Genomic DNA, 22763 nt, shown 5'->3' with positions numbered 1-22763 from the left:
TTATATTTGAGGTAATTAAAAGAAACAGAACTGGCTGTAAAAAAAGCCAGATCACTGGAAACAATGACGTTATAACAGAATAAATGTAGTATTTTTTGTCGTGAAAACTACAAGTTACGCAAAATAACACCAGTTGTAATATGTAGAGGTTATTAATTCTATCCTGCAACACTATTAATTGCCATACTTTAACTTCTCACTTATGTGTCACATTTGAATAAAAAAATGTGCACTTGTTCTGTTCCTTTCAGCAGTTTGTAATAAACAAATTAAAAGTGTGTCTCTTTCTCACTCTTCTACAATCATTGCAGCTAATCAAAGATCTAAAACGTTCCCTCAAGCCATCTAATGTATATACTGAATTCATACATGTATATACTGACTATGGTTATGGTACAATGTATCTAAAAACCATGGATATGTAAGTAAGAAAATGTGTAGGAAGTTTTGTCTTTAATAATGTACAAATATTTTTGATACTTTCATAAACAGAAAATGGTTTATTCAAAAACAAACAAGCTGCTTACTAGATACGTCATAGCATTAACAAATCATTTTTGCATAATCTTAGGTTGCTAATTTTTAAATGACTTCAGGGTAAGCAATAAAAATGTACATAATTCTATTCTTGATATTCTAACACTTTACAATTAAGTAGTAAGTTGCCACTGCTATATAACACTGAACATAGATTCATATATCTGAGACACTGTACACAAAAAAATCACTAAATACTGAGTTACCTAGTATGTTACACATTTTTATCAACCACGATTTACATTTCATATTCTGTAATAGTTTAGTTCAATAACTATTGACATATTTCCTATATAACTAACTTGTTATATTAATTTAGTTCAAGAACCATTAATAAGTTCTCTTTCTATGTAATTAATCTTCTATAATAGTTAAATTCAACAACAATTAATAAAACTTTTTCTTATGCAACTAATCTCCTATCAGAATATCATCTTTCATATCATAACTGATGTACTTTAACGATTTAGTTCATTAATGATAAATACATTTTCTTTTATTACTAATATGCATTTTTGTCACTTAACTAATTTCCTGTAATGGTTTAATCCAGCAATAATGATTGCACAGTCTTATATTAGAAGACTACATTAAACTTACATTACAGGTGTTATACATTGCATTTTGTACACAATAATATGATTTTATGTTTAATTTTCTAGTGATTGTCTAACAATAAATTTACAATTCTGACACTATTTTTTTCAGTTATTTTAAAATACTGTAGGTAAAAGCTAAACAAATATAATGTGTCATAAATAATTATCTTAAGTAACAATCAATATGTTTTGGTTGTAATTGAGTTTTTTTATAAGTACTATTAAATGTTATTTCAAACAAACAAAGACCAAATAATATTTTAAGCTATACTGTTTAAAAACAGAATAATTACAGCAAAAAGCAAGAACAATATGAACATAACACAGTAACTTCAGAGCATTACTGTTCAACTATAGAATCATATAGTTCAGTGGTACATAATATTTCAGGTACTGTGTTGCTGTGATTCTCCAAATATAAGAAAGGTAAAGCACTAGATGTCCAGGATTCCAATACATTTTAATAATTATGTATTATAACAAAACTGAAGAAAAATGTTCAGCTTTTCTTGCAAGACAATTATATAATGCTACAACATCCAGATGTTGGAGTTTTAGGTCAGAAAGACATATGAATAGAATATTTTTGGATACTGCAATATTATGAAAATTTAAGTACTATAGTATTTTTACTAATCTTAATTAAAATACTAACTTTAGGTACAATCAATTGTATTCCTAACAAAGTAACACATTGATGTAGAATTCTATGTGTAGAAGAGATCTGGACAGGTATTTCTAAACAAGAAACAATTCTTTTGAAAGCACTGTAGTATCCATATGTCACAGACAATGTGGGTAGAGGTACTTTAAGTACAGTGACTACCAAACATATTCATGACACATTATCCAGCATCATCTTATGAGATACAATGTGCAGTGAACATGAAAGAGATCTGAAAAGACATTAACATTCTTAAACGTTGTCTTTCCAATTCTAATAATAATAAGGTAAATTATCAATGTAGACAAATGGTATAATGTTAAATTTTCAGATTTGCTAATAAATTTCTCAAAATCATGAAATGTTGAATGTAGAGCTTAATATCTGTTACTTTATTTATTGTTTGTTCATTGTGTCAGAAACTCACATATACAGATACTTGAAGCAATGAGATATTTCTTCATGTATAAAACAAGGTCTGATTATCAAAAGGCTCCACTCAGCACATTTTTAAATTTTACGTTTTTAGACAGGAAATGCTACTGTTTTTAAACTTTATTGTGATAATTTAACACAGGATCTTGAACTTATGTTATCCTTCTACATCTGGAATAACTTTATATAACAACCTAAAAGAAGCTTATTAAGGCTTACCATATTTGGAAAAAAATCAGAGGTGAATTTTTGAGATGTAGACCAGAATGGTTCATCACTAGTATCTGTGCTTCTGTAATTGTCATGAAAAGCAACATCACACTGTTGAAAGAATTGTACTTCATTAGTCATAACAATTTTCACTGAAAATTAGTGGTTTTATATCAATTAATATAAAGTGTAATTAATTAAACATGAGACCACTGTATACTGCATGATATTTCATGACACTGCTTACACCAATACATGAGATCAGTGAATAACAAAACTTTACACAACTGTACTGAATTTATGATTAAATCAATGTATAATAACATGTGACCCTACCTAGTTGTACTGAGGTTAAGATCAACTAAGTGTATCACAAAATGACTTTACACATCTGTACTGAAGTTACAATTTATTCAATGTATAACAAAGTATGAGCTTACCTGAGATGAAAGAGAAGCCATTTTAACTCATAAGGTGCCTTAACTTTATATCTAATTAGTTAGACACAAGATTAGCATATAAAAAAGTATACATTTATCTATACTGAAGTAAAGGTTAGATTAGTTAATGCATTCTGACATTACCTAAATTTCTTAAACTTGATAATAATTTATATCAAAATGTGAGTTTGTGTGTACTGGAAGTAAATGTCAGTTCAGCAGCTCTACTGTGTATTTATTTCCACTGAATTAGATTGAGGTAGAAATGATATTAGTTTATAGCCTAATATGATATTATCTGTACAGAACTAGAAGAGAGAACAGTTATACAGTATGATATTACTGTACTGATGAGGATACGAAAATTATAGTTTATAAAATGATTTACCTGCACTCAAGTGAAAATGACAACAGTTGCCCTATTATGTTATTACTGTATCAATGAGGATATGAAATTATAGTTTATTACTTGACCTAAGTATATTGAAGTAGAAGTAACAACAGTTGGCCTAATATATTACTGTACTGATGAGAAGATGAGGTTATAGCTTAGAATTACCTTACTGTACTGAAGTGGAAGTGAGAATAGTTTACATAATATCTTTTTTTTCTGGTGTTAAAATCAATTTTCAGTTTATAACATAAGACCATACCTTTACAGAAATATAAGTGATGTCAGTTTATATCAAAATATGACCTTACTGTATAATGAAATTATAAACTATTTAGACTTGTACTCAATATTTCTGTGGACACAACTACAACACTAATATCCTACTTGCTCTGCCACAACCAACAACACACTTCTTGGATGGCACTAATAAGTGCCCACATGCAGTATCTTGTATTTACAATAAATCTACCATTTATTTGCCCAGCTCACTAAATGATTTAAAACCTTTTGTAAAGTAGCAGCATCTTCCCCATAGTTAGTAACATTCAGGACCTTGATGTTATCACCAAATTTAAGTAATTTATTGACCATTCCTTCATCTAGGTCACTGACATAAATAAAAAAGAGCAAAATTTCCAAGACTGAGCCATGAGGTACCTCACTTGTGACATTAATCTAGTATGACTGAACTACATTTATAACAACCCTAACTTTTCTTTCATCATGTCACTCTTCTATCTAATTAGCTAACTTACACCTAAAGAAATCACTTTTTACAAGCCTTTTATGTGTCACCTTGTCACCCTCATCATCCTAAGCAGTAGCATTTTCAAACAATGTCAAAAGAATTGTAAAGTAAGATTTTCCCCATACAATAAAATTCTAAACCCTTTCAAATTATTTTGCAAAACATTTTTTATTATAAAATGTAACTTAGTACTTGGTTAAGTTTAGATGATACCAGTTTATAATACACTGAAACTTTACCTGTGGTGAAGATCAGCCTCTGAGTAAGAAAGCTATTTAGGTTCAGATTTCTGTTTCTTTTTTGCCATTTCCTTAACACTACACTTTTCACAAAAAGTTCTTACCCTAACTGAAACATTTATAAGTCCTACATCATATTTTTAATGACTAGTGCAACTTTATGACACACCAGTATTTGATTCTGTTGATCCAAACACAAAAGAACTGTTTAATGAAATTAAGAATAATTTATGCCATACCTTACAATTTATTTAGTAAATAACCTTCTACATATCAAACAAACAAAAACTCATTCTCGTGAGAAAAAAAATGCTATCATAATGACCTACTCATTATAAAGCTTTTGTTTTTAAGAAGTATTGTTTGTTTTTTTAATTTTGTGTAAAGCTTCATGAGGGCTATCTGCACTAGCCGTCCATAATTTAGCAGTATAAGGCTACAGGGAAGGCAATTAGTCATCACCACCCCCTGCCAACTCTTGAGTTACTCTTCTACCAAAATATAGTGGGTTTGTCACATTATAATGTAACATGGCTGAAAGGACAAGCAAGTTTGGAGTGACGGGGATTCAAACCAGTGACCCTTGGGTTATGAGCCAAGCTTCTTAACTGCCAGGCCTTTTAAGAAGTAATTGCTACATTTATTTCAATTTAACTCAAGCCTACTAAGAACACCTACTGTAATAATTCAAGAAAAGATTTAAATATATCATTGTCTTTCTATTAATTGTTCTTTCTTAAACTCACTATGATTATGGAACAAAGTATACAAAATGTGTACATTTATTTTCATTAACTTTTAAATTCAGCCCAAAACCTCACTGCTGCTTGTATTTTTATTATTATTAGTGATCATATCAAAGGGTGATATTAAATTAAAAAATACAATGGATAGCAAAACTTCACATAACTGAGCAAGTAGGGATAATGCAGCAGAAGTTGTAGTTTGAGCTAAGGCATCAGGGAAGCAAAGTTTAACTGGAAGTTCATCATTAGAAGAAACAATGTTACTGCTGCTCAAATCATAACAAGTTGATCATCCAATATCATTAGATACAAAAAAAAAAATTGAAAATTAGTATCCAAAAAGAGTACATCAAACATGGAGAAATAAATAAAACATCTCACTAAAGAAATAATTTTTGCTGTTTCTGAAAAAAATATCAAGTACTCTCATGTTCATAGTAATTGTCAATAGTCATTTTTCCATACAACCCCTATCACAACTGTGCCTGCAGTTAATCCAAGTCATAAAACTTATAAACAAAATAAATGAAGATTAAGTGACAACCCCAATATAATTTTAAATTATTGTTTCTATACAAATTTTAATTTCTTTTTAGCAATAGTTTTCAGAGACATACCTAACAAATGAATTCACATAGGATTAAAAAATTATTTCATACTGTCTTTAGGCTAACACCAAAATTAAAAGGTTCAGTTTAAAACTGCTGTAAACATGATATAACATTTCTAATCTACATAAAATAAGTATTCACGCCTCAACCAAAAGAGTGAAAATACTGAAAATGATAACAATAAATATTTAAAACCATAATTATGAGTGGCTCTCTTCCTCACCAGCATTGACAATATCAAGAAACAAGCAGCAGAATGGTGGAAAATGTAATTTAAGATCTTTCTGATCTGATTGTATCATTTGACAGAACACTTATGTTTCACAAATTGGGAATCTTCAAAAAGAAAAACTGTCAAAATACAGGTATCCAGTAAGCTTGATTTCCTCACAATGAAATCCTAAATTAAACAAAGAAAAAGATAAAACCAAAAGCAAGAAAATTGTTTTCAACTACTAACAAATTTTTTTGGCAAAACTGTAGAATTAGTAACATATAACTGCATTTCCACATACATACAAAAACTCCATAACATAATACAGTCAAACATCGATATAAGGCGCTAGTTGGGGTCCAAAAAATTCGACCGCGTTGTATCTGATTGCGCCTTATATCAATTTGATTATATATTTTTTTGACCCTCGGGCTGAGCGATAATGCAAAATTTACGCGTTTTGTAGTGAAATAAAGAAAAACAAACAAAACAACTTACACCAATGATATAGCATTTTTTTTTTTTTTATTTACTAAACTCAATTTTAAGACTGAAATTAAATGTAAAAAGCAGAATTCTAAAGAAATTTATCGAATTCATTACTTTGATGGGGGCCGATATTCTAAAAGTAGTTCCGTCAGAACAATCACGTGATCGTTTTTACGATTAGATGCTGATTAAAATTAGTTCAATTAATAATTAGTCAATAAAGTTTTGATACTTCTTGCCTACGCACTGAGAGCTATCCTATGACTGGCAGATTATGTACTTTACTGCAGTTGACAGCGCCAGGAATTATTACATGCAGGCCGGGGTTTGATCACAATATGCGGCGTGAAAACCATACAAAAAGATTGAAGTGGATTTGGTTTTTGATTACATTAACCGGCTGATTACATTAAGCAGTGGTAATATTAAGCGGCAGACTCTGTAGAAACCCCAAAAAATTTGGGGCCTAAGACCCCATCGCGTCCAACTGATTATCGTGCTTTATCGATGCGTTTTATATCGATGTTTACCTGTACCTAGGCTTCCACTAGCCATTAGCCACATCACCACTGGCAAAAAGAAACAGCCTGTGGCTAAAAATCTAGTGTCGGTTTTGCCACAGTGGCGAAAGATAATTTTTCAGTCTTGGATGGTTTTCCTTTATTTATTCTGCTCAAGTTTCAGTCTGAACAACTTTCGTGGTTTTTATCACCATCCACGCCATTAATGATGTCAAATGACCAGAGGCTTCTCCAGCAGGTTGAAGAAACATCTTCAAAAACTACCACTGACTGTAATTATATTTTCTTTATATATGTATTTTTATGATTTCATGGATATGACAACTAACAAATTAAATTTAAAAAAAAAAAAATTACTCAGCCACGCTAATGATTTCTTTTATTTTCATTTCGTATGCTACATGTTTGATTCTTCCCGTGGTACACAAACAGTAATCAGAGAAAACCTAACTTTCGTCAAACCAACATATGGTCTGTAACAAAGTGGAAATCCCACGTTTCGTTTGACACGTGTTTGAATTGAGATCATGACAACTCCTAGATCAGATAAAAAGACATCTAAACAGTTAAATATAAAGTTTTTTTTCAAAAGAAGGTCGAAGCAACAACATCAACTGATGGTGGGAAATCCACTTCCAAAAGAAAAGACAGCTCTGAAGAAACTGAAGCTTGCAGCAGTTATCAGACTATTGGTGTGAAGAAAGGTGAAGAAAAAATATACCCACGATTTTCACAGAGTTGTTAAAAGAAACTTGGTTTTAACAGTTTCCTTGGCTGGAACATGTTTCCCAACAAAATACATTTCATTGCAAATTATGCAGGGACAACAAGAAGACAAATATTTATGCTACCACTGGGAAAACTGCTATTCAGCCTAAAAAAGATGACTTAGTGAATCATGCATGATCAGAAGATCATTGCAGTACAGTAGCACCACAAGTTTTGAAGAAGGACATGTCAACTGCTGCTGTGAATGTGGGATGTAAAGGTGGCATTCAGGCACAGATGGCCACATTACTTGTACAAGCAAAGGAAGCCATCCCAACTGTGAAGTTTCATTCCCTCCTTTCACTGCAAGTATTCAATGTAAGAATATTATTCATTCTAGTATTAATAAGATACTTTGTTTTCTACAGTATTTTCTTAAAACAAAAGGCAATTTGACAATTTTCTAAAAGTGAAACATTTTGAAAATATCTATCAAGAATTAAGTAGCTAGCCAACTCTTCCAAATATCTTTGTTTATTACTTTAATTGGTGGTCTTATTTCAAAACACAAGTTCTTATATATTTTTTTAACAGGGAGTGACCTCTCTAAAGAAACTACAGACTTAGTCACAAAGTGGAACAGAGAGCTTCATATACACCCACAGCCAGTCTCTGGAATGATATGTACAGTGCCCTAAATCATGTAGTTCAGGATGAAATGCAGGCAGACTTTCAGGCACTGCCTTTCCCATTTTTTGCTCTTGAAGCAGATAAGCAACTGATGCAGGAAACACCTCTATACAGATAATTTATATCAGGTATCTTTCATCATTAGGTGAGGTTACAAGTCAATCCCTTGCTGTGCGTGAGCTGACCAACACTGGGGCTGATTCTATCTACAACACAATGTGCTCAGTCATGGCAGATTGAGGATTGTTTGATATTGACTTGATTGGACTTGCAACTGATGGTGCAAATGTCATAGTGGGAATAAAAACGGGTGTTGCTACAAAATTTAAGGAGGAATGCCCCTGGATAATAACAAGTCATTCTTTGGCACACAAATTACAGTTGGCAGATGAAAAGGCAGCAAACCAGGTGCCATACCTTGTGATGTACATTTTAATTTTGAACCAGTTTGCAAAAAGCCTGAAATATTCTCCCAAGTTGTGTCGGGTTCTAGAAGAGAGCAAAGCATTGCATGGAGAGAAAAGCAACAAAATCAAGCAAGTGTTCTTCACATGACGGCTCTCTTTTAATAATTCTGTCCAAGCACTAGTCAACTGTATTGCATCTGTGATAAGCTGCCTGCAGATCATAGCAATGGAACGTGGTACTCCAGGCCAAGCCTTGCTACATGGTCTAGTCCAGGAAATGTCAAGCTCTCTACAGATAGCTGATTTATCTTATGACCAGGCTAAAGCAATTATTGATGGGTCAATTCTGTCAATTCAGTCACTGGTACACATCCCTGGTCCTAACACACACACTGCACTGAAGGAACTCCCACAAGCTCCTGATACCAGTGGTCACACTTTTTAGAGGCCATGATATCAAAGATATTGATAAACAACATGAAAAGTACAGATCAGCTGCTAAGTCATTTGTTGAAGAGGTGGTCACAAGACTACAAGTAACATTCCCAAACACTAACATCATGTCATTTTTTTCAATATTTAGCCCATGTCACAGCAGAGCAGTATCTGATGAGGATCTGAAGAAAATCATCCAGCACTTCTCTCCTTTTGTCATTGAGAATGAGATACTGACTGAATGGCTGCTACTAAGGAACATAATGGAACAGGATGCTCACAAAAACAGAAACATGAAGAACATCTATAAGGAATACATCCACCAGACCCGTCAAACTTTTACAAATCTGTCTCAGCTTGCAACAATTGGATTAATAATTCCAGTAACATCTTTTGACTGTGAGTAGGGATCAGCAGGTACAACAGCATCAAAACAGATGGCAGGAGCAGTCTGTCTGTAGCCAAGATAGAAATGTTACTGAACTTATCCATGCAGTCCAAACCTTTAGATCATTTTAACTTTGACTCTGCATTCAGATACTGGGTCACTCACAAAGACAGACGTGGATTTCATTCCCTGTAGAAGATGTGGTAGAAGTTGACACCACATCTTCATTAAGTACGATACTTAATGTCTTGTAGATTTTCACATAATTACAACTATTTTTTACTGGATGGAACTGATGCATATTAAAAGTCACGCACCACACAGTTTTTGGCGACCTAAAATTGTGGCTAAACAACAGTCACTGTGACTAAAAGAAAATTACTTTGTTTAGCCATAGTGGCTAAGAGTTATTTTTCTAGTGGAAGCCCAAAATATTGATATCAAATCAAAACAAAAAAAAAGAAATGAGATAAATTATGAATATGTTGTGTTTAGAACTCAACTAGAACACAACTCCATTTTAAGTTGTTTTTTTCCCCCATTGTCTGAAAGAGCTTTTAAACATTTCTAATGCATTAAACAAATAAATATATATTAAGATGATGCTGTGATGCAAATAATTGTTTTCCATTGATAAACTTTGAGTCATACTGCTACGTTTTTCTAGAATACTTTCAAAATGTTTTGTTGTTTATTCTGTATAAAGTTATTCCATGGACTATCTGTATTCATTCACAGAGTGGATTTTACAGTTACAAGAGAAAACCTCTCCAATCCAAGAAAAATTGTGAAAATGGCAGTAGTAGTAGTTCTTGGTACAATTAACATCAAAACCAACTGCTATTTCATGAGAAAGATAGCCAAATTAACTAAAATAACAGAACTCCCATTCAACCACACACTCAACACATCCTCCAAGACTTTTAATTCCAGTTCAAACAATTTGATAAGTTTTTAATCTACTTAATCCTTTCTAGACCACCTGAGTATTATAGACATTCTTTTGACCTATCAAGTTTTCACAACAGAAATGTTTAAAACATTTCAGATTGGAGAGAGGTCAATGATGTTCCAATTTTTTTTCTCCTCACATCAGAAATCCTTAACCAAGTTACATAAAACTTAGTAATAGGATTTAGTTTTTCCTTTCAAGTCATACAATTTATTTAGTATTTATTTATTTGTAAGTGTTTCAAAATTTTGTTGCGAGGCATTTTTGAACTATAAGCATTGAAAATCTTTCATCCTATCAATTTCTTTTATTGGTGATTAAGAAAATTCCATTTTACATACCTAATCAATCTCAACTTGATATTCATTAAGATATGTCTTTTTGCAAATTGAATTATTAGAATGTTTTATAATCATTTACTACTTTTACTAAACCTACTTATACTCACCTGAAGTCTTGTTGTAGAATATATTCCTGTGGTGTTCATATTGATTAAATTTAACAAAAAATATCAGTATGTGAAAAAAATGTCAAAATAACCTATAACAAAAATTTTAGACCAGTTGTTTTTTTGTAATTGGACTCTGGTATAACAACAACCACAAACTCCTTGTTTGTTCTACCATATTTCATATAAATTTGAATTTTCTGGATCCAATTGTACCATCAACACCCAAAGTTCACACACTTGTCCCAATGGGATTAAAAATATTCTTGAAAACTGGCATCCACATAAAAAAGTGTTTGCGAACAGTATTTCAAGATCAGTAATGTTGAGAAAACCCACTTGTAGAGAAATGTATATGTAAAAACAGCTCGTTTGGGTTGAGAAAGGGTTTGTTTTTATGTAGAGGAGTGAACAACATTTCGACCTTCTTCGGTCATCATCGGGTTCACAAAGAAAGAGGTAACTGACCGGAAGCTGACCACATGTTTGAAAGGGGTTGTGTAACTGATTGTCAGAATGTAGAGGGGGAGCTTAGATGTTTGAATATATAATTTTATATTATTTATTTTATTAATATTATTTATTATATTATTTTTTAATATAGATATAAAGGTGTTCCTTTGTATTGGTTTATTTTGGGCTTAAGTTGTTGTACAAGTAAGGCTTCTTTAATTTTGCGTTTGTTTACGTTGGGTTCTTTATTTAGTATTTGAGTGTTTTCTATGGTTATGTTGTGTTTATTTGACTTGCAGTGTTCGAAAACGTGTGAAGGTGACTTTTTATGTTCTTTGAATCTGGTTTCCATTTTTCTACTTGTTTCTCCAATATAGAAGTTGTGGCAGTTATCACATTGTATTTTATAAATAATGCTGGTGTGATGTTTGTCAGTGTAGTTTTTACATAGTATAAACCTCAGTTTTGTGCCTGGTTTTTGAATAAATTTAGTATTAACTGGAATGTCATATTTTGTTACTAGTTTTTCCCAAAAACTAGTAACATAAAGCCGACATCTATACTGTGTAAAAACTACACTGACAAACACCACACCAACATTATTTATAAAATACAATGTGATAACTGCCACGACTTCTATATTGGAGAAACAAGTAAAAAAATGGAAACCAGATTTAAAGAACATAAAAAGTCACCTTCACACGTTTTCGAACACTGCAAGTCAAATAAACACAACATAACCATAGAAAACACTCAAATACTAAATAAAGAAACAAACATAAACAAATGCAAAATTAATGAAGCCTTACTTGTACAACAACTTAAGCCCAAAATAAACCAATACAAAGGAACACCTTTATATCTATATTAAAAAATAATATAATAAATAATAATATTAAAATAAATAATATAAAATTATATATTCAAACATCTAAGCTCCCCCTCTTCCAACAATCAGTTACACAACCCCTGTCAAACATGTGGTCAGGTTCACAAAGAAAGAGAGGTAACTGATTGGATTTTACTCTACGTAAAAAAAAAAAAGTTCTCAACCCAAACAAGCTGTTTTTACATATATAAGTATTTCAAGATCTAAAACTGGCCTTACAAACCTCCTCATGAGCTGTTTAAAATAGAAAATGAATGCAATAATGAGCAACAATGTATAATCATTAATATCACAATAAATACTAGTGTAAACATTTCACACTTTACACAATCACATGAAAGAAGTAAATGCACTTTGACACGTACCATTTACCTAATTTATTCCCTGAAAGAACATACTACACTTAACTGGTAAAAATCATGCAAAATCGATTTATCCTTTTACCATTTCTCTAAAAGAAATATGTAACACTTTGTCAAATGGATCACAGGCTAACAAGCTTACCCCTTTCTTTCTACACTGAAGGCAACAAGTGGTGATTTCTCTACTTTTATTGGGAAGAAACCATACAGGTCTTGTTTGATTTTATTATTCCATCACAGCCATTGGAAATGGTTCTAAATCATGCTCCATCTTCTTCCAAGAAGACTTTAGATGGCCTTGAGACTCAGTAGAGGACTAACTAAACAACAAAAAACACTGCAATTCTAAAAGTAATTTTATTTTGTTCATGGACACTTTCAAATGAATTATGTCAATGGTTACGGAGCAATGTTCTACATGAAAAGAAAATTGGACTGTTTGTGAATATTACTATGTTTTGAAAGTAGTAGATACAATTTCTGATCAAAAGTTTTTGTACAGACAGACATCACACAAAAAAGTTCCTCTATTAAATAAAGAGAAATTCTTGAGTTAAGTAATGACTAATATTAAGTTGAAGCTCCTGATAAAGGGTATAATTGTAATAAAACTACGGTATGAACTTCCCTGCTCCTTTTTGTTTGTGTTGAAGAATAGTCCATTGTTTAAAAAATGTAAATTAAGTCCTCTAATTAGTTGAACATTATACAATTTCAAAATCAACTGATTTTCCTACACAGCATTCCACTACAGTTTACTTGCTGATTACGTAAATCTTTTTGTAACAACAACATTCAAAGTTTTAATAATTAAAATTTTACTGATAAAGCAGCAAACTGTAAATGATGGAACACACCTCTATAGTGAAATTTTATAAACAATTAATCATCAAGCTCATTTACCCTTAAAAATCAGGAATGCTGTAGATAGTAGCAATAATTGATGATGGCCACCATTTAAGAATTAATCAAGGGCATTTAACAAAAACTGATTTTTCTCGCAGAGCTTTAATAGTTACAATTATCGAAACTAGTAGGATTCACAATGCCCTTCAGCAGACAATTAAGTTGGGCTACTAAGAACATACAGAATGTGACAATTCTAATTAGACTTGACTTGCAAAAGATTTCTTGCATTGAAAGAGAACCTAGAGTAAAAAGTAATTGTCAAGCACTCTAAAGGTATTAGTAGGGGAAACAAAACCTGCAAGAGTCTCATTCAACATAACAATCAAAACCTGATTGCTCATAGAAATGGGAAGTAATGATCAGTTGAATCTCTGAAAAGAATTTATTCCCTTCCCTGTCTGAAAATGTCTTGGATAGAAAGAACCAGCCTGAGGATGTAGGTAAAATGATAAAATAATCTGTGGACAAACAGTGCAAACCACTGCAACTGGTGACGTCTGTAGGCCAACAGCAATGAAAAAGAAATCTTCAGCCACAGGTCATACACAGCATATGAAAATCAAGTTATAAACAGATGTTGAAAAATGGCATTTCATGTAACCTTAACATACCAGTTAGGTAGATGGAATGGTCATCTGGGACAAAGGATCCACAGTGACTTCAGGAATCCAGAGAATACTGAAGAAAAAAAGAATATTTTGAAACACATATCAAGTGGAAATCAATAAGGTTGGCTTAAAGATGCCAACTGCCAAAAATGCAAAAATCCTTGCTAAAGAGCCAGGTCAAAAAACAAATTATAGTAGACACTCCTAACCAAAACGGGTTCAACATCTATTTGATATACCATTGCCAATACGTGCATCATTTCTGTTGATAAATGTTTATTGAAGGACTAAGCAAGTAATGAGAAAGGTATTTGGCAGTCTTAAAAATTAAATCCTGATGCTGTGCAAAACACTGGATAATCTCTGGACAGCCAAATATATCATACCAGATCATAGCTGCCTCAACTGAGAAAGTTGAAGAAAAATTGAAAGGCATACAGAATGTTAAGAAGCAATCAATGCTTTGATGTCATCCAGATTAGAATATAAACCTCAACAGTTCCATTGTATCAAAGTGGCCACTTTTATTTATGTGTAGGTAAATTGGGTGAAGAGCCATTCTGTTTTCAAGTCTTTTTTTTCTCTATTTTCTTTATTCAAGGAAGGTCTATCGACCTCCATGGATCCTGCCCTGGGTCGATTGGGCAGGTCTCTGTCATTGGAAGAGGAGTCAGTGACTGAGAATGTGACAAAGAAGATGTATCCGAGGAAGTACCTGTGTCTGAAAACAAAGGAATGTTAGGGACATAGATGAATGTTGACATTGATTCATCAACTTTCTTAACCATGGAGATCAAAAGATTTTTCACATGGTTTGAGAATGATTCTTTAGGAGGCATGGAGAGATCTGTCTGCACTCCCACTGTAGTAATGGAACAAAGTGCAGCAGCGTACATCTGAGGTGAAACGATGGACAGTAACTTTCAAGCCTCAGGGTAAGTAATGTTTTGAACTGTTTTCAAATGCTGCACCTCTCTTTCTCACAACCACTTAGAACAAAAGTAGGATGAGTGAGAGCATTACAATTAATGTGATGAGGGTTTGTTTCACACTCCTTGGCATCTTGGCCCTTGCCACCACAACGATCACATGTCAAGGAGCCACAACATGAAGTCTGAGTGACCGAAGCACTGACATTGCAAACATCTGAGAGGGTTTGAAATATGTGGCCATACCCTGCAGTTAAGATAACCTGCCTTGATGGTGACAGGTGGACGTGGCGGTGTAGATGTTAAAGTGAGGAGATTGGTCAGCATCATAATTCCATCTTTGCAATGGAGATATGCCAAACTGCAGAAACTCCTTGGATGGAGAAACCACCAACAAACTCTGACTCAGGAATGTTCTTCAAATCCCTCTAAACATTAACTCCTCATGATGAATTCAAAGTTGCATGGGTATATCCTCAATCACCTTCGAATATGAGAAGAGTGCATTCTGTTTAGATGTGGATGTTTCCACCAATATGTCTCCAGAGCAAAGCTTTTTGACTGACTTTGGTGAGCCAGCAAGTCCCCTCTAAATAAAAAAGGGAGAAATTTTCCCTAAAGGTTTGTCTGAAAGAGAATGTAATACAAGAAAGTGAGGTACAGGTATTATAGATGTTGAAGATTGCTGCTCAGAATCTTCAAGACATGGTCATTTACATATGGACTGTTCTTTCACTATTTAAGTTTTCATTTGCAAGATCCATAATAAAAAAATAATGTTTTGATGCCTACTGACCCCACCCGCCAAGAAATCCTACAAGAGGACACACTACAATGTCAAACAAGAATGCTGCAGCAATGCCAGGGTTTTGTGAGCACTATACCCAAACACCAACATCAGATACAATGTCCACGATACCCATTGAGAACATCTAACACTGTACTTTGTTGATCCTAGCCCAAGTGGCCCAGCTGATTGACCCTAGGGATGCCACCCCAAGGATACCTGTCTTCAGGAATTCAAGGCCAAAGTGGTGTGTTAGGGTTGAACAGGTTGCCATGCACAGCAAACACATGGGTGGATGTTTAGATCCCAGATTAGGTAAACTAAAAGAACAGAACATTCTCTGGGAGGTACCCTCACCATGCACAGGAATCCACACTGAGGGGAATAAAAGAGAAAAAACAAGGTGGGAATGTTCTGTATGCAAGAAAAAAACTGCTGTAAAACTTACTGCACAAAGAATTGCTATAATTATAAACTGAGGAAGGGGAATCTGTAAATAATGTGTACATGACAGTTAGAACATACCATATTTCATGCCATGTAAAATGCTACATCATGGAAGACGCATCCTAATTTTGGAAAGACAATTCTACGAAAGAAATATTTTGACTCAGCAACCAACACCTTGATGCAGTATTGACTTTTTTCAACCTGCTGAGTAAATACAGTCAAATACATCATATTCTTCACAGTATATTGATAACATTAGTTAAACTTAACGTTTTATGCAATCAAAAATTGGTAAGTAACGAAATTACGATATGTATGAGACGCCATTTTGAATAGACCCTAAGCTAACTTCTTGTCTCAACCCATCGCTTTTGTCTTGGAAGATGCATGACGATTTTTCAAGGTATTTTTAAAGAAAAAAGTGTATCTTACAAGGAGTAAAATACAGTAATGGAAGCTGCACATTATGTCTAAGTACAAATATATGAATGAAGTTTTGAATGTTGGATAAGCAAAAAAGTAATAATCTTGTGATTAACTTAATAGAAATACTGCTGGAAAGGATCACAACTGCTATAAAAACCGCTAATTAAAAGGTTAATATATTAGGCTAATCCTAAAATAGTGTTAAAAGAGAAAATATTGAAAATAATTTAATTTACAGAATGTTTTGGGTAAATAAACTCAATCACACTCAGAAAGCCATACACAGCTGAAATCATATTGTACAAGTTAAAATGTGAATGTTGACAAGATATTAATCTAAACATAGCACTTTACACATTAATAGCATTAACAAGACTTTTCTTTCATTAAAAATATTTTTGATTTTACTTTTCTCTTAACTGCTTAGACATCTGAAAATGTTTAGTCCTATTTATATATTCTATTTTATTTGTTTTTTTATAATCATGTTAAGAAGTCCCATATAAATTACTTAATTTTTATTGTTACCCCTCCATCTTCACATTCAGAAGACAGGATGAGAGTGAAAATGATACACTAATGTCTTGAAACTAGCTTCTCTAATATCATGTGTAGTTACTACAGATGTTATATGTACATGTTCTTTAATTGCAATTGCAAAAATCTGAATGTTAATTTGTCATATGATCTGATTTTAGCTCTGTATTGCTCTTAGCCCGAGATACCACTTTCTGTAAATGAACAGGATTTTTCAGTTGTTGCTGCTTTTTAACACATTATTTTATTATTACTTTGAATTACTAACAACATTAATGGAATATTAGCAACATGTCAATATACTAGGTTATTTTTGTCAAATTGTCTTTAAAATGTATTGGAAAGTTTCTGGTTATTCTAAATTTACAAGTTATTAATCTTAAAATCCAGATACAATTGAATAATTCTAATTAAAATCAACAGCTCAGTAGAGGTTCTTCAAACTAAAATACTCATGCAATTTGAAACATTCTATTACCAACCTGGATTTGACTTGTTCAAATTTTTCAATACAGCTCTTGCTCAACAGCTTTATATCAGGAATAAACTTCTCTTTACCAAAGTATTCACTTATATATCCATTATGAGTGCGTGTATAAAAGTCCAATTCTTGCGCCATCTGTTGAAGTTCGCTCAGTTTCTGCACAAAGAAAAAAAAAGGCATTAAGATTGTGACACAAATGTTTGTTCATTTTTGTTTAATTTCAAGCAAAGTTACACAAGTGCTATCTGCACTAGCCATCCATAATTTATCAGTGTTTGTGCCAACTCTTGGGTTATTCTTTTAGCAACAAATAGTGGAATTGACAGTCATATTACAATACCCCACTGCTGAAAGAGCAAGCAGGAGATTCAAACCTGCAACTCTCAGATTACGAGCCAAGTGCCTAAACCACCTCTCCATGCCAGGTTTGTAACACAAATGAACAGTTTTAAATTTAAAAAAGAATTGAAAACAACTGTTATTAAATTCTTTATTATAAATGTACAGCTTTTTTCAGTCAAGTAAACTTTTGTGAAGTTAAATAAACTATAAGAAAGCAAAGGTTCAAAAAGAACTTTTTAAATTGCATATAATTTAAATTTTAAATTATAATTTACCTTTTATAATTCACTTAAAAAGTAAGTTCAACAATTATTTTTCTTTTAATCTCATGTCAATGACATGTTAACGTATTTTTTTTACAAATAAAAACTGCAACACAGCTAAAATTCCATACCCGCAGTGATAAACAATATACAATTTGCTCTGACAATGTATTTGAACTCATATAGCTGTTTTTGAACCTATTATTCATTGGCATTTTTATAATCTCGTAGTATGTCATGTGAAGAGACCTAGGATAATACATTTTGAAACAGAAAAAAAAAACACCAGAAGAACAAGACTTAGTTTATTGTATTCCCAACAGATAATAGTTTATTAAAAATTAAAAACCTATGCTATGAGATAGGCAGAAATATTTAAAAAAACTTAGGAGTTGTTTACTGATGAGACCACTTATGTCTCCAAGGCAGTAAGTGACTTGTGGCAGACAAAAGATGCAATTATCATGCCTTAACTAGTAGAAAAAGAAAAATATAAAATATAGAATAACAATCATTAAAAATTAAAATTTAGTACCAGTCTTTTTAACCTAGCTTTACAACTGTATACATCCTAAAACCTTCAACTTCACTGTTTAATTAACATGCGATGTTGAACTAACAAACAAATAACAAAAAAGGCCTTATCCTCCATTATTAAATTTCCTTACAAGTTCCTTTTATGCCTTTGTTGCATTAATAAAAAACATACAATTTTTTTTGCTTACAAGCAGGAAAAACTTGCACAGAAAAAGTATAGCAGAAGGTAAAGCAAGACAAAATGTCAAAAATAAAACAAACTTTGTCAAACCAAAGTTAATGCAAATTTTTTTGGAGTAATGTTTACAGTAATGGTACTTTTACAGGACTACAGAAAGAAATTATACATATTAGAAACATTGTATACAAAGTTATCAAAATACTACCTGGTTAAAAAAAAATTATAATCAAACAAAAGTTATACACAATAATTATTAATAACATTGTAAAAAGTAAAAGTGGATATTACCAGCCAGTTGTCTTCTGGTAATAAGTGGTTCAAAGTTAGGGGTAACACCATACTAGTTGGAATGCACACTAGCAAACATGCTGTGACAGGACTCTTACTGGAGGTGGGGGAGCCTTCATTTCAGACAGTGCTAAACTCCATCAACTCAGTGAAAATGTCAAAAATTTGCACTATGACCACAGGCATAAAAACTTAGATAATTTGTCTCTATCTATTTCCAGCTTTAAATGTTAGGATAATAAGTGTACGATTTGGAATAAAACGATGTAAAATGCTATAAATATATGTTTAATCATTTTTGTATGTGGAAAAAAATCACTAATTTATAACAATAATCAATAATATTTTAAGCACACAATGTTAACTTTCATAACATGATAATGTGTATTCAATTTTCCTCTCATGACTATATATACAATCACATAGATTATTTTATCATTTTTAAAAAAATTAATATCAGTCTCACTTATTAACAAATTATTCTTATCAGATATAAATTATAATACAACTTTTCACACTGTGGTCCAATCAAAACACAACTAGATACCCCATAGTCACGAATTCTCTCAAATACTCAATACCCAACACAGTCCAAAAAATTTGAACATTGATGAGCTATGATCACCTCTCACTTGACAGAAAATGAATAAATAGTACATTACAAGACCAATTTGTTTTCAAACTCAATGAAACAATCTGAATAAAAAATTTCATGTTTGTAGGTTCTTACCTTTCAGAGTTATGGCAGTCACACACACGTACACCCTTTCATTACATACATGTTTTGCTATATATATTTATATATTTCTTTTAACAATTATAATTACTACCATTATTTATTATTACTGTTGTGGCTCATCAATATTTAAATATTTGGATGGTCAGGTACTTAACACATGAAAAATCATTCCTTGTTGTCAGGTATACAGTCACTGCAATCAAAAAATAGTAGAGACAAAACATGATATTTCAAAAAATTAGTAGTTGGTGTAAAGAGGTGTTATTTTAAAGTAGACTTACTATGGATGTGAAACTAGCTTGCCAAATTTCTTAAGTGGTAGAAATAAAACCAAGAGCTCTCCACTTAATACTGTCATTTTGTGAGTTTAGGCTAGTAACTGCTACATCGAGTTAACATTTATCAAGTTAGAAACTTCCATTTCAAATGTTTTAGTTGCTAATCATCCAACAGTTTTATTAAATTTTCTTTATAAAAAAAGAACAAAAACTTCAAAAATACCACTAAACCTACATTTAATAAACTGTTTGAAAATTACAAAATATTAAATTTAAAAAGAACTTAACATTTTAATGACTTAAAAAGATATTTAGGTAAAAAAAAAAGGACAAGAAATATTTGTAGTGGCTATCTTAAGGCAAAGACAATTAAATAAACAATTACCCTAGAAAATTAAACAATAATAATTTATTTCCTTTTTCAATATAAATCAAGATGCAAGTTAAAATGAAGCATTAAGCTAACCTTCTAACTGTTCTATTTTTACAGTTTAAGATGTCTACAATATTCCTAATCTTGAGCAATATGCTATGAAAAATATTTGATCTTAATCAATTATATATTAATTCTTTAGCCAAAGTTCTCCAGTCTTTCATTTTTGGTCTGTCAATATAGAATGGACAGGTGCATCAGGACTAGAGAATTGTCATGGATACTTCACTTGCAATATTGCATACAGTTATTTCTTTTCCAAGAAATAATATTGACTCATTTGAGAGGGATCAGAAGGGAGAGCACTTTAAAAGATACTGGACCAGACTGTGAAGTTTATTACAAGAATGAATATGATAAAATAAAATTTGGATGTTATCTCCCATGCAGAAAGTTGTTGCATCAAAAAATTAACATAATAACAAATATAACAATCATACACATTTATATAAAATACTAAAATAAGGTTAATTAAATGTTCAAATGCTTAAATTAATATGGATTGTCTATATCAGAAAACATGTGCAGACAGATTATTATAAAATGATAGTTTATCAGATAAACTATAGAATAGGGAAATATGTTTTCTGCATGGATCAAATACAACAATCAAGACTCTGATGATGAAAAGGTTATCTTATAAGTTACAGAAATACAGTAAGATTTCAAATTACTTTCTGTTGAGAAAAGAAGGGTAAGACTTAATCTTACTGAAATCTACAAAATTATTCAGACAATATTTTAAAAATAAAAGAATGGATTTCACAGTTCTACTACATTATGAAAGTGAGAATAACTGAGCATAAGATTAAGATTTTGAAGAAAAAAAGACAGATAAAGCTCCAACATTTTTCAGTTTTACTTACAAGTCAAAGAAGTTAAACTCAGGTTATTTCCGTACATAGTTATATCACTTCAAAAAATAAATTAGTTTACTTTTCAGGCCTATCTCATCGCAACTTACCAAACTTTATTCCAAATTCCAAAGAATTCATAGATTTACTATATCACACTGACAACATGCAACGACTAGATTACTCTATAAATTACTAAGTTTAGTTCCATTCTTGTTTAGCTTTTTAATACATAACCTCTCTACACTTAAAATTATAAAATTCAACCAACCACAGTTAAGAAACAAATAAGGTGCAACATTTTCAGAAAACATCTGACTAACGCGCCATCTAAATTATCCTATGTGAAAGCTGATAGGAAAATGTTTGTTTGATTTTAAAGAATGGTACTAATAATGTAACACTAACATACTTTTAGCGCTTGGATAACATTTAATATACTTTTGCAATTAATTACTCCTTATTATTCAGCTGAATAACTGGTTATTTATTTATTTATTTATGTTTGTAGTTATGCACAAAGCTAAAAATGACCTAAATTGACGCTTAGGAGAAATGTAACTAGAGCGTTCGAAAACATCTTTCTCTTCGCTCCATTGGTTTCTATTTATTTGTGAACTGTTTATTCACCAAAATATGAGATATAGCGAAAAAAGTAAAGAATCGATACAAAATAAAACCAGTTGTATTTGTCATAAGATAATTAGTATTAGATTTGTGATTTATTTTACTTTTAAACACTAGAGTTTTTATTTGGTCCCTTAGCGAAACTCATCGTTTTCGATGGATATGGCAATTATACTGTAGTTGAAATAATATTATAAATTCTTCTTCTAAGAAAAACTCCTAGCAGCCATAAAGAAGATAATGTTTAAAAATACAATACGTCTAATACTTTTATTTTATGGCAAATATGATTTATTATAATCGCGCTTCACCAGCAAAAGTTTCCTAGCAAATAAATAGCACTGTTGACAGTTACAATTATATTCAGGACGAAGAGATGCAAAAGTTTCTGATCATCCCGAATTATCTTTAAAGCCAAAACTTTTTTTAAGCTTGAAAGATTTAGAACTCTTATTCCTGCTGTTAATTTGATTTGATGATATTACTACGTTTGTTGTTTTACAGCCGACTTT

General features: G+C 31.7%; 1 protein-coding gene across 8 annotated transcripts in view; it reads right to left on the bottom strand.

The window, feature by feature from the left end:
• LOC143225740 (uncharacterized) overlaps positions 1-21944 on the bottom strand; it is a 38332-nt gene extending 16388 nt beyond the window's left edge. For 2 of the 8 annotated variants that reach the window (XM_076455680.1, XM_076455673.1), the window contains exons 1-3: positions 19321-21868; positions 17708-17865; positions 2455-2556 (exon numbers count right to left, since the gene is read on the bottom strand). In XM_076455680.1, coding sequence (XP_076311795.1) covers positions 2455-2556; positions 17708-17865; positions 19321-19371 — 311 coding nt within the window. In that variant the 5' untranslated portion in view covers positions 19372-21868. Of the gene's footprint in view, positions 1-2454; positions 2557-17707; positions 17866-19320 lie in introns of all 8 variants that reach the window. The other 6 variants (XM_076455676.1, XM_076455677.1, XM_076455675.1 and 3 more) reach the window with 6 other exon arrangements.
• Between the last annotated feature and the right edge of the window lie 819 nt (positions 21945-22763).

The sequence above is a fragment of the Tachypleus tridentatus genome, chromosome 9 (genome assembly GCF_004210375.1).
Source record: "Tachypleus tridentatus isolate NWPU-2018 chromosome 9, ASM421037v1, whole genome shotgun sequence".
NCBI classification, from domain to species: domain Eukaryota; kingdom Metazoa; phylum Arthropoda; class Merostomata; order Xiphosura; family Limulidae; genus Tachypleus; species Tachypleus tridentatus.
This window is presented reverse-complemented; position numbering and strand designations above follow the sequence as displayed.